Source organism: Lactuca sativa, chromosome 1, assembly GCF_002870075.4.
Source record: "Lactuca sativa cultivar Salinas chromosome 1, Lsat_Salinas_v11, whole genome shotgun sequence".
Taxonomy (NCBI): domain Eukaryota; kingdom Viridiplantae; phylum Streptophyta; class Magnoliopsida; order Asterales; family Asteraceae; genus Lactuca; species Lactuca sativa.
The window spans coordinates 29,028,894-29,052,264 of record NC_056623.2 but is presented as its reverse complement, the minus strand read 5'-3'; the positions used below and the strand labels follow the sequence as shown (position 1 = coordinate 29,052,264).

The following is a 23,371-nucleotide window of genomic DNA, read 5'->3' as shown; positions in this document are numbered from 1 at the left end:
CTTTTTCACCTGACCCATACTTACGGATCTAAAACTAACCTTTTCCCCTGATCCATAATCACGGATCTAAAACTACCGGATCCATACTCACGGATCTAAAACTAACCTCCTGATCTGATCCATACTCCCGGATCAATAATTGTACCCAATCCATACTCCCGGAATAGAGACAATTAATTATACCTTAATCCTGATCTGATCCATACTCCCGGATCAATAACTGTGCACAAACCATACTCTCGGACTAGGGACAATTAACTTAGTCTTAATCCATACACCCGGACTAATAACAAGTTTTATCTCTTTACCTGATCCATACTCCCGGATCTAAAACTAACCTATTGGTCTAATCTACACTCACAGATCCCAAACTAGCCTCTTGATCTGATCTCTACTCACGGATCTAAGCTAACCTCTTGATCTGATCCATACTCACGGATTTAATCTACCTATGTCCTACCCAACATATTTGTAGTTACAAAATACATATACAGATTAACTCATTAAAACCTATATAGTTCATCCATTCCACCAACATCTAAAATAAACCACAATATATAAACACATAGCTCGTATTTCATAGAAAATACTTCATACTTATGTGTTAGAAGAAAGTAACTATACACTCACTTGATAAGACGATGATCGGACAGCGCCTCGTCTCTTAAAATAATCTTTTGCGATGAAACCGGGATGTTTTCATCCAAAACCGGGCTTCATGCGGGCAGAGCTTCGGCTCGAAAACTATTTTTCTCGGGATCTTCGGGCTTCGGGACTTGCTTCGGGTCTCGGGGTTGATATCGGGGCTTCGGGATATTTCTTGCACGAAAAACGATGCAAAAACGAGAGAGAAAGAAGAGAAAAAGAGCAAAGAACTCGGCAGCCTCGACTTCCTTTTATAGGGGTTGGATTCTCGATTTACGCTGGGCATAACCCGGATAAGCCCGGTGACTCTCCTCCCCTTTGGATAATATCCGAATTTATATTTAAATTTAATATTTTAATTATTTAATAAACTTCAAAAATTCATATCTTCCTCATACGAACTCCGTTTTCGACGTTCTTTATATCCACACGTAGGTGAGACTACGATCTACAACTTTCGTTTAAACTCCCTTGGCAAATTTTGAATTTATTTTTATTATATTATTTTAGTAGGCCGGGACATGAAAACTCGGTTATAAATTCATAACTTCTTCATCCGACGTCCGTTTTCGTCTATCTTTTTACCGTTGGACTACTATCAATGAGACCTTTGATTCTCGTTTAGATTTTTTCGGCTAGAAGTCACTCGATCTCGAATTCGAGTTTCAGGCTCCATATTGCTAAGCTGAAACTTAGAAAAATCATAACTTCCTCATACGAAGTCAGATTTGGACATTCTTTTTGTGCACGCTCTCGGTTTAACGAACTCTACGACTTTCGTTTAGATCACTAAGGCTAAATATCACTCTAACGTAAATTCACTTTTTACGTCATTCAGCGTCGTGCCGGTTCTGTCGCGAAACTTCGACAGGTCATAACTTCTTCGTTATAACTCGGATTTTGGCGTTTTTTATATGTATGGAATCCTTGTAACATATACTACAACTTATTTAAGATTATTCATCCTAAATAATCTTCTATAAAAAAGTAATATGTGACGCTTATCTTCTCTAAATTGACTAGCCCTGATCTACGGGCGTTACACCTTGGATCTTCAAGCTCTAGCCATAACAATCCTCAAAGAAAAACTTCTACAACTTCATAATGCTCCAAGAACACAAAAAGAGAGGCTCACTCAACTTAAGTAAGGATTTGGGTTCGAAAAACTGGTTAGGAGGATGGAGGTTGAACGTGGAGAGGCCTCAAGGGACTTAAGGTCCTTAAATAGGGGCTCAACCCTAAAATTTAGGGTTTGGGATCTGCATGAGTATGGCCTGCATACTCCTTACATACGTTCAGCATACTCGGCGAAGTCCGTGTTGCATCTTAAATGACCTATGCCCGACGTAAGCATCAAGTACGCCATGTGTAGGTACTAATTTGGCACGAATTAATAATTGAGATGGAATTGAAAATACCTAAAAACGAGTGTTATAACTCTCCCCCAATTAAATTAGATTTCTTCCTCAAAATCATTCATTATGACCACTCTACCACACCCGACAACCCTGCCAGAACTTCCTGGATACCTATTTGGACTGAGAAGTCCTCTCATGCGGACAACCGTCTTCTAATTCTGCTATCGAACCCCCAAACTTAGTAAAGATCACCCATCCCGATGGAAACCGAACATTAATCCCTTACCTTGACCAACTAAGGTGGAGTTCGACTGTCTTGCCTAAAAGCTGAAAACCCTTAACATTGTCTGACTTACCAACAAACATAACCATTTCATCCCATATTCATAAAGAATCTAATTTGAAACCCGAACCGAATGAAATCCTTCCGTTCCTAGATTAACTTGCTAACAACTATAAATACAAAATCCTTAATCTTTCATCGTGGCTAAAACATATCATCTGAAAATAAGGCGACTTCCACTGCAATTCTAGCTCATAGGTATCGAACCCGAACTTCACCCCTCATCCTGATAATCAAGGTTTTCATATCCAATCTATCCGAGATCTCCTGCATGCATGCTAACCTACTACTAAACTCGGATGCAAAATCCTTAACCGTCGGCTGAGACCGATAAAGGCTACAATAGCCTAAATACCACTCAGATTCAATCCATTGATTATAGAGTCTCCCTATTCTAATTGTAATCCAACACCTCAACTAAGCCAAATACTACTGGGTTCGACCCTCAGGAGTCACACACTTATTTCTTCACGATCAACCATGATACCATGTAATCCGCTAGGATGCACAAGCTCACATATCATCATGATCTCACCATCATTCTATCACTGGTCCAGAGGCTTACAACCATCACTACCTGTCCCATGAATATCCTAAAATTTATGAATGGTCTACTTACCCATGTTAACCTAACCAATTGGGCCTTTCCCATGGGTTTCACCCATACTAACATAGCTAATCAGGCCTCAATCATGGATCTCACTCAATCTATCATAACCAAACAGGCCTCGCCCATGGCTCTCACCCAATCTACATAACCAAGTGGGCCTCGCATACATGTCTCACCCATTCTAACATAACAAAACGGGCCTATCCCACGGGTTTCACCCACCAGAGGACTATGAAAGCCTAAAACATCGACACATATCCAACAATCCTCATTCCCAACAAAGAGTGGTCAACCAACAATAACGGTCTGACTTGGACCATACATGCGTTGTGATCCTCCTATAGTCCAACAACCACTCCTACAATGATCTATCTCATCTTGGTGAATGCTACAACTCCATCATAGACTTACAACACTTCCATAATAGCTTATCAATATGTATGCTATGGATACCCCGTAGTCTTACAACACTTCCTAAACAACCATAGGTCCAACCCATGGTCTTTGCCTCCATCAGCAATACCAAACCATAATCAATCATAGGTTGAAACATCATTTAACTATACCCCAATAAGGTGTTTGTGTCATGCTTCGAACCAGGAATCCTTTATCATACAAGAACAGACAGAGATGTTATTGTTAGATTAGTGTCTAAGCCTGTAACCATATTTGGTAAGTACTTGACCCGGTTGTGCATGGTCCTTTTAGGTTGCCTTCACCAAAGCAACTTGACTGGAGAAGTAATAGAGAAAGAGGTTATTATGGTTTATTAATATATTATATGAATAATATATTAAAGGAGAAATCATATTTATTTAGTTAACATTGGTCAAGAATTAATTAAGAATTAATTTTGTGATTAAAAGATGTTAACTAAACTAAGGGGCTGAATTGTAATTATGTGATAGTTGCAAAATAGGGCAGTGGACGCCCTATGGGATAGGACGGACGAATTCAAGTGGATAAGGCCTTATAATTCGTCCATGATAAGGTCTCTAGGGTTATCCTTCGGGTTGCTTGGTGGGCAAGCAACCAGATAAGGATAAGGACTGAAACTCTAATCCCTACACATATATAAACACCCCTTGGCATACGAAATTCGTCCATGACTTGATATTTAGGGTTCCTAGAGCCGAATTTCATACCTCCCCCCTCTCTCTCTTACCTCTTCATTTGCTCTTGGTGTTTGTGAGCCATTAGAGGTACTACACTTGTGGTACTTGCTTTCAAAGACAAGAAGATTCAAGATTCAAGTTGTTATTACAACATAACAACAAGAGGTATGTATTTCATCCTTCCTTGTGATTTTCGAAATTGCAAGAAGCATCTTAGGTTTCCTTATGAGTTCATATTGTTGTATAACTAATAGTGATAACATAGATCTAACTCTAGGGTTGCATGCACACATAGAATTGTTTGTATAAAACCCATAAGTTATAACACAAACCTGAACCTGAACCTGATCACACTCTTAGGACTTATTGGAAATGGAAAGTTGCGCTTTGGTGTTTGTTCTTTAAGCCATGCTAGTTGTGTTAGCATTTTTGGTCATTTTAGTGCCTATAGTTTAGATATTTCTTTATGGGAGAGTCTTCATGGGTAAAGTTGGAAACTTTATCCATTAAAAATATTATAAAGGTCCATATTTGAAATCTTGAGGGTTTGGCTTTCTGTATTAAGAGCTTAATAGAGTTTTTGGGCATCATGGGTGTTATGTTGATCGTAGTTCTATGTTAAGCGTAGAGCAGTGTGATACGCTGAGCATAAAGCAGTTTGATAAGTTGAGCGTAGCGTCATACCATTGACTTTTTGACCAGTTTGACTTTTGGTCAATTGTGTTAGGATTTAGTCTTGGATGGGCAAAATGGTCTTTTACGCCAAAGATGGTTTGCTATGAACCAAGTCTCTTTGGGAGTTAGTTATTACCTTAATTGTTAATTAGGATTTTAATATGTGTTTAACTTGTCTTCTGATTGAGGTGGTTCATCTTGTCTTCTGATTGAGGTGGGTTTTCTCACTATACTTTGTACTGCAATATGTGTTCTTGTGTGTAGGATGTTGTTATGTTGTAGTGATCTGTTAGACCGATAGATCCACTATGATTATCTGTGCTTGCTTGTTATTGTTATGGTGCATATGTCGACATAATGTTGTTGGGTTGAGGCGGTACTACTTTGTGTTGTAGGCTAATATACCGGGAGCGGTCCAACTATATGTTGCAGGCTCAAGGGGCGATCTAGCCTTGTGATGTAGGCCCGAGGTGCATGCATTGTATATGTATTGTTATGTGAGGTATTATGGGGAACTCACTAATCTTTGACTTACAGTTGTGAATTCAAATGCTTTTCAGGTACTTATGGGGTTGCGAATGCAGGACTGTACACACACATCAACGGTTTTATGATTCAAAATTATGTATTGTTTTCCCTATAACTTAGATTTTGAATTATGGTTTATGAATAAATGGTTTGAATTTAATGTAACTTTATAAAAATAGGTGTTTATTCTATTTTAAAAATGAAAAACTTTATCGTGATTTTTGGAACGTTACAAAAGATATGGGATGCTACAAGAATTACAGGGTTATCTTTCGCGTGCCCAACACACTATGAAAACTCAAACATATTTACATCGCAAAGATGTGTTTTTTGTGATTGGGGATTGAGCCTATTTGAAATTGAGGCCTTATCATCAGAAATCAGTTGTGCGATGCCAAATTGAGAAGCTGGCTCCAAGATATTACAGGTCGTTTGAAATTTTGAAGAAAATTGATCATGTAGCTTATCGACTAAAGTTACCCGAAAATGCTAGAATTCATAACGTCTTTCACGTTTCTCAGTTACGTAAGGCAATTGGAAGTCGGGTGGCCACTCTACAATTTCCTGTTTCCTTGACTGACGACATGGAGGTCATGCTACAACCAGAACAAGTGGAGGATGTTCGCGAAGGTGAAATGGGTCGTGAAGTTTTAGTTCGTTGGAATGACTTACCAGATAATGAAGCTACTTGGTTACTTGGGAACTAGTTGAGATTATTACAAGACAATTTCCAGACTTCAACCTTGAGGACAAGGTTCGTGTTTGGGAGGGGTAGTAATGTTACGTCTGGGAGATTTAGGCGGGTCTATCGCAAGAACAGGAGCAGAAAGAAATATATATGTTTTACTTGATTAGGAAGTTGGTTTTAAATAGGAATGTTTTTATTTTTGATTATTAGGAAAGTTTTTGATATATTTTCCTAAGTTTTAGGAGTTTGTTTTGGTCTAGGATTGTTATAGTTGTAGATGACATTATAAAATTGTTTTATAGTGCTCCATTGATGTTTTTCTTTATACAATTTTAATGAAATAAAACTGATCCCGGCTTTAGGAGATCTTCTATCGAAATCAGGCAAAATTCTTATTAGTGTCCCATAACTCATACGAACTATTTGTCTAGATTTTATACTACTAGTTTAGTTCAAGACATCAAGTATCTTAGCGTTTTGGTCCTAGAACCTAGTTAAGTCCAACTGTCCAAGTCAACTTGAGTTTTCCAACCTGGAAAATTTGGTCCCTCAAATTACTAATGACCGGTTTGACCCAAAGTAATCATCTAATTAACTTGAAACTTTTAAATTCATTTAGGTTGTTTATTTTATTTTAATTTTAATTTAACTATTGTAATTTAAAAAAAATCCACTTAAAACGTTAAATAACATCAAAAATTTAGCATCATGCGACACTGATTTTCATCATACCTTGCATTGATGTCAAACAGATACTCATGTATAAATCCATGTAACCGCTAACAAAGAAAAAGTATGTTTTTTGATTGTATGAATGCATACTATGATGATGCCATGTTTTTAAAAGAAATCATCACGGTCAATTAGGGGAAAAAATTGTTAGCAAAAGCAAAGCTTTTTGCCCAGGTTGCTCCATTAGGGATTTTTTTTCTTAACATGTATAGAGATAAGGATGAGAATTTGGCTCGAAAACCTGAACCGAACCGAATTAGACCCAAATAAAAAATTGGATTTGAGTTTTGGGTATCTATATTATGCTTATTCGGTTCGGGTTACCCAAATAAGAGTTTATTCGGTTCTAAATACCCGACCCGAATAAGCATTCATCCTCCCCTTTCTCTAATCGATGGAAATCAAAATCATGATTCACATTTCTGTCATCATCGTTCATAATAGAAATAAAAACCCTACGCTCGTTCTCTTCATTTCAAAATCGATCAATCTTCTCATCTATTTCCAAACTCGAAATCATTTCTGTCAATCTTTCCTCTTGTTTCAGACTTTCAAAAATTGACCGTTCCTATTGTCTCTAAGGATTCACAAATTCCTACTTTGTCTAGTCATGGAAAAATAGGCTCCAACTCAAGAAACTTAAGTAAGAAATTAATTCTCATTATGTTAATCTACTATGTAAATGTTATTCTTTCAATGTGTTATTGTATTATGTTATTCTTTGAATGTTTTATGTTGATGTATAAAAGTATATTGTTATTCTATTATTTGGGTTATTAATTCGGGTTATAGAATCTTAATACAATTTATTAGGTTTTTTTTCGGTTATATTAAGTCTTTAATCATCTTATACATGTTATTCGGGTTATTTGGGTAATAACCGAACCGAACCAAACTCGTATTGGTTAATCGGTTCGGTTTTCAGTTCACGCAATTACCTTTTTCCGGGTTCGGATCCGTTCAATCCGGTTCCAACCTGAATAACATCCTATCAAGAGATATTCCACACCTGTAGCATGTGGGAATCTTATTAGAGTTACTTTCTTCCCATTATTGCACATTAAAATCCTACCTTCGGGTCTCTTCTCCACATGAGTTTACTTAGGGTTGTTCACTATTCGGATAAAACCGAATTATCCAATTGGACAATTTGGATTTGACTATTTGGTTCGGATATTCGGATTTTTGGATTGGTTTTCAACAAAACCGAATTATTATTTTGGATTTCGGATTGGTTTTGGTTTATAAAATAAGAACCGAATAGTCCCAAAAAACCAAATAAACATTTATTATTTATCTATTTATAATATATATCTATAATTATTTATTAATTTTGTAATTTATTCTTTCAACTAGGTTCAACACGTTTCACCTGATAAAAAAAAACATTAATATGCATTTTCTCTCGACAGTTTTGTATCTATAAAATATTTAACTATAATATATCTTCTTATTAGTTGTTTATAAATTTCAAATCACAACTAAATTATTTGTTTTTCTTCTTGTATAAAGTTGGGTAATATTATAATTATATGTCGTTTTAAAATGTTTCGGTAACCGAATTATAAAAACCGATCCAACCGAATTGTAATTGGATCGAATCGGATCGGATTTGAATTTAGTTTGGATACTTCGGATCCATGTTTTGAAAACCGAAATCAATTTGGATTTACTTGATTAGATTGGATCAAACCGATCCATCCAAACGAACACCCCTAAGTTTACTAGTAATATGAGCATATTTTAGGGTCTTTTCCAACATGAAATGATTTTATAAGCACACTTGTTGAAGGTTATCCCAAAGTTGATTTGGTGTTGATTCTTTGCAAGACACAAATGAATTAAATTTGTTCTCAAATAGCGATCAATTCTTTTTCCCTTCAATGCATTGTCTCGATTGAATCAACAAGTCCCAATAACCCCAACTAGAACTTGCCACAAACCAAAACCAAAATTGATCGTATTCATATCACAAAAAGCAATATATTATTCTATAAGACAACCAACTTATTTGTTAGGTGAAAAATCAACAAAGATGCATATCCACAAAGCATAGTAAAGCATGATTGAAGGTTTACTAATTCCAATTTCCCAAATACCTAAATTTAGTCTTCATATACAAGCAAGCAAGCAGCCTCCTCAAACAATACAAATTTAAAAATAAAATAAAAAAAGATAAAGATTAAAGATTACATACGAAAGTCCAAAATGCAAACTACATTGTTTGAAAAACATGCACCAATCTTATCACCTTCTTTGTTCCAGCAAACTTCAAATATCCCACCACTCCCAACATATGTTTTCACCACTTTGGCTTCCTTCACAGACCATATGTGCATGCATTTATCCAATGACCCACTCGCCAAATACTCCCCATTTGGACTGAATGCAACCGAATATACCGGATCCCTTCATCCATTCAATTCAACATATAATTAATACCATATATTCCAAAACACAACATAATTAAAAATGAAATAATTGTGTAGTAGAGTAGTTACCCATGTGCAACTAAGCTGTGGAGGAGGCTCCCTGTTTCCACGTCCCATAGCTTTATTGTTGAATCAAACGATGCACTGTTTTTTTTTTTATATATAAAGAGATCAACATCATGAAAAATACTGAATAAATAAATAAATAAATAATATTTACCTTGCTAGCACTAGCGGCTGGTTAGGGTTATTTGTTCCTGGGCCTGTTGGGCTCCATCTTATGGTGTATATTTCCTGCATATTAATTTATATTTAATATTTTATAATTAAAAACAAAAATATTCATATGTCATACTCATACCTTTGTATGTTCCTTTAAATCATGCAAACAGGTGTCCTGCTTTACGCTCCATATCTGTGTCATAATTAACTTTAAGTAATTAATATATAGAAAAAAACAAATTCACAATAAAAAAAAATAATTACCTTTGCGGTAGAATCATCTGAGCATGAAGCCAGAAGTGTACCAGTAGGATCCCATTTGATGGCATTCACTTCACCCTGGTTGTAAGTAACATTAACATATTATTAATTAATAATATAATTCAATAATTTTTTTTTTTTTGTTATACCTGATGGCCCACAAAAGTTTTAACTGGTCGATTATCTCCAACTTTACAGACATAAATCATGTTGTCAGTTGAGCAAGTTGCAAATGAGACATTGTTGCGCCAATCAACATCAAGAGTAGGAGCTGCAGTTTTTTTTTTTTTTTTTTTTAAATAAGTTAAATTAAATATAACAAAACAAAAATTAAAAAATAAAAAGAAAGAAACAATACCTGCATGAAACTCAAACTGTTGTTTCCATTCTCCAGTCTTAATGTCCCATACAATTGCTGTTTTGTCTACACTGCCACTTAAAAGATAGTCTCCTTTCTTGTTCCATTTTAAAGAGAATATTGGCCCCTTATGTTTTGTTAATGTACTCATCAGCTCCCCTAAATAAATAAACCTAACTTAATTTTATTTTAAAAAAACCTATATTGAAAATGCAAAAATGTAATTTAATTAAATTTACCATCTTTACTCCATATTCTGGCTTGTCCATCATAAGAACCTGTTGCAAGTAAAGTTCCATCACCCTACATTACAAATTTCATTTATCAGTATGAGATGCAACAGTAAAAAGTAAAAATTTAAATAAAAAAAAATAAAAAAAGACTCACATTCCAGTCAAGTGTGGTTACATCTTTGCTCTTATCATTTGTTCTACCTCTGTAGTGTTTCAAAACAGCAACATCTAAGGGGCCTTTTTGTAAATTTGAACTACAGGGTCCATCACCAATGGTCCAAATTCGAGCTGTGGAATCTCCAGACCTATATATATATCAAATTCAATTCAGAATCTAGAATTTTCCTATTAATATTTTACTTAAAAATAAAACATCATCATGATCATCTACTTGTAGTTAAATATACCCACCCAGATGCCAAAAGAGAGCCAGTTGGACTCCATGCGCATACAAAAACCTGAGACAAATGGTTAAATTAATTTAATATGAAACCATGAATATTGTTTTGAGAGCATTTTAATGCCAAGTACTTTTCTTAGTTAATTAATTCAAATCCATTCCTATTGAAAAAGACTGAATTAAAAAAGAATCAATGTTCTTCAAGAAAAGTTTAAAGCAAGATTTAATGAAATTAAGAATTTACACAGACCTCAGAAGTATGACCTTCTAAAATTGTCACATCAGAGTTGGGGATAACAGAAGGCAAAGCTGTTGAGCTTGTGTCAATCTCCATTGGTTCAGCTCCTATTTCACATAAATGAGGAAAAAGAATATATAATAATAATAATAATATATAAAGCTAGATTTATAAGTTATAAACATTGTAAAACATATTCCTCTAACACAAAGAATGCAAAATTACCTTCTGCAATCACATTTTCTTCAGGTTGGACTCGTATCTTATCCTCAAGATCCTCATTTTTCTTCTCTTTCTCTTTGTGTTTACCCTTATTATCTCTTTCTCTTTCTCTTTCCCTCTCTATCTTCTCTTTCTCCAACTCACGTTCTTTTTCCCTTTGTTGTTTTTCCTTCTCTTTTTCTCTATGTTGTTCTTGCTCAATTCTCTTTTCTCTTTCTCTGTGTTGTCTTTCCTGTTCCTTTTCTTTTTCTCTAGCATGCCCTCGTTCCCTTTCTCTTTCTCTAGCATTTTCCTGTTCATGTTCTTTCTCTCTTTCCTTCACATGTTCTTTCTCCTTTTCTCTTGCATGTTCCTGCTCATGTTCTTTGTTTTTTTCTCTGTTTTTAGTTTTCTGAAGACTTTCTTTCTTCTCCTTTATCATTTTTTGTAGTTCATAAACATCCTTTGTGATGAGATCGATCGGTTGTATGAAAGAGAAATCTTCATCGATATCAGAATCATTCTGGAGACAACCCAAGTCAAATAAACAAAAGTGTTACACACAGTAAAAGGAATAAAGATTGTAACTGTGTGCTTACGCATGTGAGGTTAGCTTCTAGCTCAAGATACTGAATTCCTTTCTGCACAAATGTAACAAGAGCACCAGGTGGAACTAAATTTCCATCTATTGTGCTTTTATTCAGCCCAGCCTCATAACCTAATGTGAAGGCAGTATGTGTGAAACCTGAAAAAACATAGGAGGTTTATATAGATAACTCAAGGGATATATTATACAACATAAAGGGAACAGGTAAAAAAACCCTTTATAGGCCTCATCTTAACAGAAATGCTCTACTAGAATTCAAAACTTCAATTGTGAATCTAACAAGTTGAAAGCATTCTCAAAAATTTCTTGACATTTTGTGCTGAAATTACATGTTTATGACTATTGTTATCATGTAATCCAACCTTGTTAGCTCATGCATTATCAAGATATCGAAGCAACCACGTTATAAAAAGTGTCAGGGTGTGGTGATAATTAAAAAACTTCAATGACAAATTGGATGGTGTTACACACTTTCTGTAAGTAGTATTTCGACCCTTACATACATGGGTTTCACGAAATAATCTAATGGAATACAACTTCCAGTTCAGGCACAAAAATAGAAGTCAATCACAAACTTTGAGATCGCAAGAGAGTGAAACTAATTATAAAATTCTGTATTTATATCATCAGTCCCAGTAGTTGTAGTCCTATAAATCCGTTAGATTTCAAAATCGCTCTGCTTTACCCCACCCCACCGTATGTCGTGAATCATACGAGTGTTTTGAGCATAACCTTAACCCCATGGTACTCCTGTAAATCCCAATTCTTTAAAATGCTAGATGTCACTAAAATCAACAACGCTAATATCATAAAATTAGTTAACTTTCAGTGACCTAGAGCCTAAAATAGTCTATTGACCCCCGATTTTTGAAAATCCAAGCAAAACAAACCGAAAAGGAGAAACACATTTTCTTAATTCAGCAACAACTGAAAAAAAAAAAAAACATAAAAATAATAAAGTGGAGTAAGAACAGACCTGATTCATGTAGATAACGGTACACTAGATAGTTCAACTCTCGCGAATTGATGTTAATCATTGCGAAATCATCAACATTCAAGCCCTAATTCGATTTATTCCAGATGTAATTGCTCGAATTGGGATAAAATTAGACAGGGCTCGAAAGGGCGGAAGAAGGGTTTTGGAGTGACGGGGGGTTAAAAAGGGGGAAGATGATTCTCAAATGGGCAAAACCCGAAAGAGTTTTTTGGGTGCTCAAATGGGGTTGATACGATGACCGGTCTAATAGCAACTATTTTACGAAACCGATTTATGGTTTTGCTATATATAAAAGAACGAGAAATTAATATCCTATCTTATTTTAATGATTTTTCATAACAAGTATATTGAAATTTTATTAAATATGATAATTGTTATAGTTCTAAATACGTTCTCATAAAAGAAAAATACATTTTAAGCTAAATCGAATTATTATTTTTGATTTCGGATTTGGTTTATAAAATAAGAATCAAATAGTCTAGAAAAACCGAATAACAATTTATTATTTATCTTTTATATATATTTTTAATCATTTATAAAAGTACAAAAGTATTTCTTAAATATTAGAAAGATTCATCCAAAATAATTCATTAATATGCACTTTTTATCAAAAGTTTTTTTTATCAGTGAAATATTAAACTATAATCAAATTTTCTTAATAGTTATCTATAATTATATATCATAACTAATTTTTTTTAGTTATTTTTATAGAGTTGACTAATATTTAAGTTATATTTTTTTAAAATGTCTCGCCTCTTAAAAACCAAATTGTTAAAACAAATCCAATTAAATTATAATTTGGTTGAATTATATCAGATTTGAATTTAGTTTGGATTATTCGGATCTATGTTTTGAAAATCGAAATCTATTTTGATTTATTTAATTAAATCGGATCAAACCGAACCAACAAAGACCCCTATATACACTCATTCATTGAATACATTAAATAATCTACCTTATTTATTTAATATAAGAATAGTTTTTTCTATGCCACATATCACTTTAATAGACCTTTTGTTTAAGATTGACACATTTCATTTTGTTATGTATTTGCTGTTTTTTTTTTCAACATTGAATAAAAAAATTACATTGTTTTGATATGAGTTTTGTTTGAAAACAATGATTTCTCTTAATTTAAAAAATGATAATTTTTACCGTGATTTTGAGATGTTACAGTTAACTTAAACAAATTATTTTTACATGCTTATTTTTATGTATGCGTGGGTATGTTCGAGGAGGTCAACATTTCAATGTAAAATTAGAACTTTCGTTCGTAAATTTTTAAAAAAAACTTTCTTGTTTTTTTGTATGTGTTAGTATAAATTCAAGTTTATCTACGTTTCGATTTAATTTTTTATGTTTTCGTGCTTATTTTTATATACTATTTCTACGTATGAGTCGGGTCACATATAATACATTTTATTTATTTAAACTTTCGTTCCTTAACTTTAAAAAATATTACTTACTTACTTTTGTGTATGTGTCGGTATAAATTTCAATTTCATTATGTTTTCATGCTTATTTTTATGTTCATTTAGTATGTATGAATTTAATCACATATAATATGTTTTCACCAAAAGGCTTCTAGTCTAACAGTATCAGGTGGTGCCCTCCTTCGTTGAGGTCGAAAGTTCAAGTCTCGTCGTGAACGTAGCTGAATTTAGGTGTTAATTTAGGAGTAGATTATATATTATATTTGTCGGTTAAAAAAACCATATAATATATTTATTAAATTTGCCAAAAGTTTGAAGATTTAAATTAAAGAAAGTAATTAAGAAATTCAATTTGGAGCAAAATAAAAATATTAAAATATTAAATTCATGTGTATAAAATTATTTATATTTCTTAAACTAAACAAAAATATTAATTAATTTATGTCAATAGTATAAACAGACAATATAAACATAAGATATAAAAATATAAATATTTTATTTAAAATGGTAATTTTTATTACATAGTAACTAATAATAAAATATAATAATTATTTCATCGTAATAAAACCATTCACCAAAAAAAATTATATATCACCGTCGTTTTGCACGGGCATATATATATATATATATATATATATATATATATATATATATATATATATATATATATATGAGAAAACTACAAAAATGATTCATGTGGTTGACAAAAAGCTACAATTTTAGTTAAAAAAAAGTTTGGACTTGTACCAGTGGTCTAATTTTGGATCTTTTTGTGGTTTTGGTCAAAATCCCACTTAAAAATAATATGTTACCCCTATTGATTCCTTTAGCTTTTTAATATTTATTTTATTATCTTAATAATTAAATAATAATAAAAAGGTCGCCAAAACTCTTTCTCTCTCTCTCTCTCTCTCTCTCTTCCCCTTCCTTGTTTAGAGACCCGACAACCACCACAGTCACCAACATGCACTATCTTTCACCGCTGACAACCACCATTGGGCACCGTCCTTCATATCCGACAACCACTACCAACACTACCATTCACCTCCTATAACCATCATAGTTACCACTTGCACCAAATAAAAAAAACTGAAATCAAAACTCAAAACCAAACCTAAAATCAAACTATTAAACGAAAAACGAAAACATAATATCACACCAAAATAAAACATGAAATCGAAGCTGTCAAACAACCAAAATCAAAGATGAAAATCAAACCTTATAATTAAATTTGAAATCAAACATAAGAACCTAACCTAAAATTGGCATTTAAGTCACTGCACAAATTAGAAAATCTAACCAAAATCAAAATAAAACATGGAAATTAAACTTGATGAAATCTAGTAAGTGAGTTTTGCTTCACAAACCCAAGCAACAATTATGATATTGATTTATACACACAAATACCCCCTCCCCCAACACACACACAAACACATACAAAATCAAATGTACTATGGCCTAAAAAAACATACCCGAGTTTAGAGTAGCTAGTCGGAGGAGTTACGAAATCACTAGAATATTCATTCAACCACATGATGAATCTAATAACTGGTTTTGACATGGTAGCTAATATGACTGAAGAACAAAACCAAGCTTTTACAATCCCCAAGCATAACTGAAAATGAGTTGTTTCCGAGATTCAAATGGTAAGATTCGATAACTGATTGATGGTTGTCGGTATTTCACCAGCCAATTTGCTGTTAGAAAGAGAAATCCAATTCAAATTGGTCTGGTTGCTTAAACCATTTGGTGTTGATCCGGTTAAAAAGTTAAAATTTCAAATTCGCATTTCAATGATTCAAAGTTAAATAACCATTAAACTTTTCAATGGAATTTTTCTAATTCTTAAATAAATATTACAAATTGACTTTTGTAGTGTTCTATTAAACATTGTAGAGTGCATTATATTGTAGGAAAGAAAATAATAAAATATTAAGAAATGTAGTGATTATGAACTTCAATGTGTACATGACCTTTAGTTTTTATATCCATAATTTTAGATTTTCAATTTTTTTTCTAAAAATCTACTCTAATAAATGAAATTTTTTTTACCACATGTCACACTCACATTGATTTGATCATATGTCATTTTGTGGTTATTTTCAATTAAATTTTTTCCACATGACATTTTATGGTTTTTTTCATTTAATAAATTTCACATAATACTTAAATGTAATAATTGCAATAAATATAATAATAAATGCATATCAATTTCAATAATTGACTTTCCTTCTAATTTCAAAATTTCTAAATTAAAATTTTATTAGTTTCCTTTGTTATTTATCTAAATTATTTGTTTAAATTTAAAAGATAAAAAATCATTTTAATTTTAATAATTCAATATTTTTCTAATTTTTTTTAATAAATTCAAACTTTTTTCAAATGTTTAGAATTTTCATATTTATTTTTATTTTAAATAAATACATGGATTTAATAAAATTGTTTATCAAAATGGCATATAATCACTAAAAAACAAACAAGGTAATTAAATTAAAATATATTAATATTGAGGTATATGAAAACAAAACACCATTTTCATAGCTGACTAAGAACAAGACTCATTCTTTGCCGTCCTCTACACATTGCCTCCAAAGGCTCTTGTTTAGGCATGGTTAGACCTTTCCCTTCCGACAAACCCACCAGCTCTTCCCCAACTCTTTTCCATTCAAAACACTGAATCAACGACGCCAACGCCAAACTCACCACCCTATTCGCAAGCCCTGAACCAGGACACTGCCGACGTCCCATTCCAAACGGAATAAACCGATACCCCTCATTTGCATTTCCCATTCCTTCAAACCTCTCTGGCTTGAAACTTAACGGATCCTCCCACACTTTCGGGTCCCTATGGATACCCCATGCATTCACCAACACCATCGTGCCACCTGACACGTCGAATCCTCCAATCGTGCAGTCTTCTGAAGGCTCGTGTGGCACCAACAATGGTGCTACCGGGAACAGTCTAAGAGATTCGTTCACGATGCATTGAATGTATGGAAGATTTGGAAAATCAGTCTCTTCTACCAAACGTTCATGTCCAATATGTTCATCGATCTCTGCTCTAGCTTTTTCCAACTCGTTGGGGTGATTCAGTAGAAGCGACATAGCCCATTCTATTGTCCCCGATGATGTGTCTGTTCCGGCGAGTAGCAATGTCTACACAAAAAGATTAATTATGCCATCAAGTTACAAAAATTAATTAACCTGAAAGAATATATTTAATTAATGCGATTGAGCTTACATACCAGTATATTGCCTTTGATTATATCATCGGTGTAGTATTCTGGTTCTGATTCCTGCAAAGAAAGCATAGCGTCGATGAATGTCTTGGGCTTTCCTTCCTCGGAAGAAGAATTCCGGCGTTTGCTCCGACGTTCTTCTATCAGGCTTTGTGAAAAGGTATCGGTTTCCTTTTGCAACATCGAAAGCTTTTTATTCAAACCCTGAATATCAATCCATTCTAAAAGAGGGATGAAGTCAGCTGGATTTGATGCCCCACTGATTTCGAATACATCCCTTATTATATCCCTGAACTTCTCAGCTTCTTTATTGTCCGCCACCTCCGTTCCGTAGAACCGTTTATCGGCGACAACCCTCATGACTATATTAAACGATACAGCTTGAATTCTTGATCTCATTTCTACTCTCGCGAAATCTTTAGTTCCGGAATCTTGGAACAGAGACATAACTAATGATCTTGCTTCATCATGTCGGACTCCCATGTAAGCCTTGAGTCTGGTTGTTGAGAAGAGTTCAAGGGTGGTAATACGGCGGAGGTCTCTCCAGAGACGGCCGTAAGGTACAGCACCAAGTGTGGTGTGGTCGTAGTCAAGATATTTGCCGCTTAGAAGAAGTGGTCTATTGGCTAACACGATGTCGTTTCTGGTGAAACACTCTTCGACAGCTGATGGAGAGGTTACTACGAGCACAGGGCGATTGCCAAAACGAAGAGCCATAACAGGACCATACCTGGAAGAAAGCTGCTCAAGCACTCTATGAACAGGTCCTTTGGTAATCAGATGAAGATGGCCGATTATTGGAAGAGAAGGTGGACTTGGTGGTGGATTTCTCACCTTTCTGCGTATAAGAAACCTGTAAAGATAGATAAGAAAGATCAAGGATGAAAAAGAAGTGAGGAGAATATGATTTTGATCCATTAATTATCTCTGTGCGTGTGTCGTTAAGGTGTTGCAATGTATATGGACTTATATATATATACACACGTACATATATATAATATATATAGTAAGAGAGATAGACAGAGTGCTTGTGTATCACGGTGGAGATGTGGGGCTACTGTGGCTCTCCATTACAAGGTTGTCTGCATACGAATATGATATTATATTATAATATACAGATACAGATCTGTTTGAATTAAGCTGTTTTCTTGAATGGTTCACAACACTGGTTGCAAGAAAAGCAAGATACGTGATGTCATTGATTACGCTATCTTTTTTACTTCTCCATCAAGAAAAAATGTTTCTCAGACAAATTTATTGACTAAGATAGTAAGATGACGAGATAATTTTTCTAGTATTGACTATTGCCAATAATCCATATTTTCGGTAATATCACAAATAAAACTCATTTGATTATTAGGGCATCCAGAATGAGTTCAATGGAGTGACACGTCATCATTCACTACTCCATACAACTTTATTCTTTTTATCCCACAATGCATTAAACTCTACGGTGCTATTTGTTTTTCTGAAACCAAAATGTCTGCAGTCTGCGGACCACATCTGCAAGTCTCTGCAGCAGAAGAGGTGGACCAAACGTCTGCAGTCTGCAATAAGAAGACTGTTTGTTTTTTAACGTCTGCAGACTGCTGAAATAAACTGAAATTTTAAATAAAATGATTTTACAAACATAAAATGATTTTCCAACACCAACATTTTAATAATAATAGTCTTATAACATTGAAAATAAAATTCATGCATCTAAATTAGTCATACAATAAAAAAAATTGGTTTTACAATAACAATTTCTTTTAAAACAATTCAATCTATATTGTGCATCAACTGATCAGCAATTTCATCCCGAAACTGAGTCATATATTCACGGTCTGCTGTAGTACCATGTGTTGGAATCCCGTCTTCATCATCATCAACGCCCACATTGTTATTTCGAAACGAGACATTGGGTTCATCGTATCGTGCAAAATACTCATCACTCATTCCTTCTCTCCTTATAAAATTATGAAGTACGAAACATGCCATGACAATGTTTCTTTGTGTCACAAACGGGAATGGTGCCATCCTCTTCAATATAGGGAAGCGTGCTTTCAAAACACCAAAAGCACGCTCAATGACATTTCGAAGTTTTGCATGTCCATGATTAAATTTTTCCTTATTGGTCAATGCACGTCTTTGACGAAAATCTCCAAGCCAATACCTCACATTACGATAAGGGGCCATAACTCCTCGAGTGTGTGCATACGCGGCATCACAAAGATAATACTTGTCTGTAAAAAATGCAAAACACTAATCAATTTTCAAACTAAGATAAAAGTATTTAAAAAAAAAACTTACCGGGTGGTGGAAACGGGAATGATGATTGTGGATCGGTTATTGCTTCTGATAATATTCTAGAGTGATGCGCTACCCCTTCCCACCCGGCCACAACAAATGTGAAATCATATTGAAGTCACAAATTGCCAATACGTTTTGGTAGCAGTCTCCCTTTCCCCTACTTCTATATAAGTCTTATTTCTTAGCAGGGACAACAGCATGTATCAAAGTGTCATCAAGTGCACCAACCGCCCCTTTGAAAACCCGTCGTAGCCTCCTATTATGTCCTGGAATGTTTGGATTCGGATTAAAAGAAGTTGGTACTATAACATCTTGTGCGAAAAACATCATTTTTTCCAACACTTCATAAAAAAATTTATGAATTGTTTGCTTCGAGTGTTGAAATCTCCGCTTGATAATCACGTAACGTTGATTATGGCCGATCATCATAAAAAACATGGCCATCTTTTCCTCAACCGATACATGTTTGATGTCCTTTAATGAGTAATTTGCACAGAACATGCGTAGTACTTCAACACATTGTAAACGATTACGATGTAACAACTCCAATGTGTATTCATGTCCTGTCATTTCCGAATCATTATCCCGCAATCGTTTCACACCTCTCTTCCAAAAAAACGGATGTACAGGTACATAAGAATTACGAGAAATAACTTTTGATCGTGATCAATTATGAACCTAAAATCAACAAAGTAGAACTTTAAAAAACATTACATAAACTATCTTTGACATAGCAAATAAACATTACATTAATCATATTTCAAGTACCAAAAAAACCTTAGATAAACCATATTCCAAGTAGCAAAATAACAAAAAAATAGTTCCAAGAAAGGCAAAAAGACCTAATAAAATAGTTCCAACAAAGGCAAAAAGACCTAACAAATAGTTTCAACACTAGAAAAACCATCGGACAATCTTTCCATCATTCAAAACTCCTAAACTTGTACCCGTCATCTCAAGTCATCCTCATAAAATCTCGGGAATATCGGGCAAATGCATCCACATCTCTCTCATGTTCATGGTCCCTCCAAAAATATGATATGCAACAAAGCGTAAAGGATCGGTAGGGCCTAACTGAAGCACCTCTAACTTCTCTAAACATTGAGGGATTGTATACCCTTTAGTCAAACTTTGTAGAGCTTTTTTCATTTCTAATGCTAAATCGTCACCAGTAATAGAAGTTCCATCAGGTGAAGAAGCAGACGGTGAGGCACTAGGAGGTATAGGAGTTGAGGGTTTAGCCCTTTTGTTGGGGTTACCAGATGGTGAAGCAGCAGAAGGTGAGGCACTAGGAGGTATAGGAGTTGAGGGTTTAGCCCTTTTGTTGGGGTTACCAGATGGTGAAGCAGCAGAAGGTGAAGCTACAGAAGGTGAAGCAGCAAAAGGTGGTGGCTCATGGTGGGAAGTGTCATCACCATCATCATCTATTGCATGAAAAGGGGTGGCGGTAATCTGAAGTGGTGGAAGACGACAAGAGGATGCTCCAGCTACTGATGATGATTGGGTTGAGTAACTCCTAAAATTACCAGTAGCACTATTTCCATCAAAAAGACGTGCACAAAGATCTGGAAAAGGCAGTGGAATTGTTCTCAACGAAGCAGCCTTCGGATGCCCCTAAACCCAAATGTAACAAAAAATAGTATAAGAATATTTGGCAACTTCAAACGTAAATGTTTAATATATAAATGTGTATATACCTTCTTAAAATCATCCCACTCCTCGGCTGTTAAGTTAAAAATGTTTGTTTGAGAGTTGTATATATTACCAGTTTTGTTTTTTAAATACACCCATCCTGTGTATTTGGCTTTCAGATTGTCATATGCGTTTTTCATTTGTTTTTGACTCAACTCAAACCCAAATTTCTCCTTAAGAACTCTTCCAAGCCTTATCCATGAGTCTTTCTGCAAACTTATTCCTTTTCTACCGACACTCTACTTCTTCAATACAAGTATCCAATAAGCATTTTAAATGCTCATTGATCCATTGTTGTTTTTCTCCCATTTCTAATAAGCAATATACCATAGACAATAATAATTGCATAAGGTATTGTAGCATTCACAAATTGACAAATATGATTTCATAAGGTATTGCATATCATACACATTACAACAAAAAAAATAATGATTTGAAACAATCAAGAGTTTTTTCAAAACCAAATAACAATAAACACTCAACATCTAAGGTGTGATTTTCGCGTGACTTGTTAGATATCGTTAGTTGACAACATTATTACACATTTTCAGCACAAATTTTCACAGCATTATTTCACAGCAATAAACAATTCACAATTCACAGCATATTCAGCCTCCTATTTCAGCAAAAAAAAAAAAAAAAACAGATTCCTATATCAACAATTTGAAACATTTTTTAGCATATTCAACACATTCTAACACCAATTTCAACAAAAAATATTACTTTCAGCAACATTTATAACCATTTCAGCAAAAAAAAAACAATGAAATAACAATTTTCATCAACATTTAACAACAAATTGAAACAATTTGAACAATTTAAAACAAATTTTAACAACATTTAACACCAAATTGAAGCACTAGAATTTTCTGCAACATTTATCAACAATTAACAACAATCCAACAATTTGAAGCAAGAATAATCCTTAATTAACAACAATTTATCAACAAATTAGTGTATTAGTGAGTTTTCCAGCAATAGTAATCAACAATTTCATGTTGGAATTGGAAAAAAAAATCGATCGAAACAAACCTTTTTTGTTGCTGTTCGCTGCTGGTCGTTGTTGGTCGGAGGTGCCTGCTCGCCTGGACGATCGAAGGCGGCGACTGGCGGTGCTAATCGGAGGATGGCGGCGACCGGCGGTGGTAATCGGAGGTTGACGATTGATTGAAGATGGATTTTTTGTTGTTGTTTGCTGCTGGTCACTGTTTGTCGGAGGTGCCTGCTCGCCTGGACGATCGAAGGCGGCGACTGGCGGTGCTAATCGGAGGATGGCGGCGACCGGTGGTGGTAATCGGAGGTTGACGATCGATTGATGTGACATCCCCATTTTCACAGCCAGAAAAGACCGATGTTGTTTATGCTTTATAAAAATCAGAGTACTTCATTTTATAAAAATGTTGCGGAATTTGTTCCCAGAAAAACATGGTAAATACGTTATTAAAACATTTTCGAAGAAACGTATTTATTTCATTTTAAAACGTTTGGGATGTCATCGTTAATACAGTAACATAAGCATAAACATAACTTACAATTATTTACACTAGTGATCTACATCTCTTTAAATCTCTCAGTGTAATGTCACTTCATATCAACACCTGTGATATAAATAAACTGAGTGGGTCAGTTTGGGAAACCTGGTGAGTACATAGGATTTTCAACCCACAATAATATAATTATTATGTTTAAACAATCAAACAATCAACCCAATAACCCATCCCCATTATCTTCTTAATTCTTAAGGATCTACCCTAAGAATCAGCTATTTCTCATTCATTCATTCCTAAGGATCATCCTAAGGAAACAACACGAAGTCCATTGTTGCCAATGACACATTGGTCAAGCGCAGCTGCTAATATTGTCACTTAGGCTCAGCTGCCAGAATTAGGACATTTTCTATGAGGCGCTTCTGCCGGTATTGACCTTTAAACACTACTGTCATGGTCATAAGGCTCCCTATTAGGCGCAGCTGCCGATACTATCCTTAGAGCGCAACTGCTAGGACGTTTACCGTAGATCTAAATCATCTACGGGTTGTGGCGCAGTTGCCAGTGCTCATCTATAGGGTACTA

General features: G+C 34.4%; 2 protein-coding genes across 2 annotated transcripts; both read right to left on the bottom strand.

Annotated features, from left to right (window-relative positions):
• Positions 1–8,757: 8,757 nt before the first annotated feature.
• On the bottom strand, positions 8,758–12,885 carry LOC111889114 (WD40 repeat-containing protein HOS15). The gene is made up of 14 exons (XM_023885253.3): positions 12,623–12,885; positions 11,639–11,784; positions 11,064–11,562; positions 10,851–10,945; positions 10,612–10,658; positions 10,355–10,505; positions 10,207–10,270; positions 9,968–10,126; positions 9,759–9,880; positions 9,613–9,687; positions 9,488–9,541; positions 9,347–9,420; positions 9,196–9,270; positions 8,758–9,103 (listed from the first exon to the last, which is right to left on the bottom strand). The coding sequence occupies exons 1-14, from the start codon at positions 12,681–12,683 to the stop codon at positions 8,884–8,886; spliced, it is 1,842 nt and encodes a 613-aa protein (XP_023741021.1). The 5' UTR covers positions 12,684–12,885; the 3' UTR covers positions 8,758–8,883.
• A 3,678-nt stretch (positions 12,886–16,563) lies between these two features.
• Positions 16,564–18,288, bottom strand: LOC111889120 (cytochrome P450 81Q32). The gene is made up of 2 exons (XM_023885263.3): positions 17,322–18,288; positions 16,564–17,232 (listed from the first exon to the last, which is right to left on the bottom strand). The coding sequence occupies exons 1-2, from the start codon at positions 18,231–18,233 to the stop codon at positions 16,612–16,614; spliced, it is 1,533 nt and encodes a 510-aa protein (XP_023741031.1). The 5' UTR covers positions 18,234–18,288; the 3' UTR covers positions 16,564–16,611.
• Between the last annotated feature and the right edge of the window lie 5,083 nt (positions 18,289–23,371).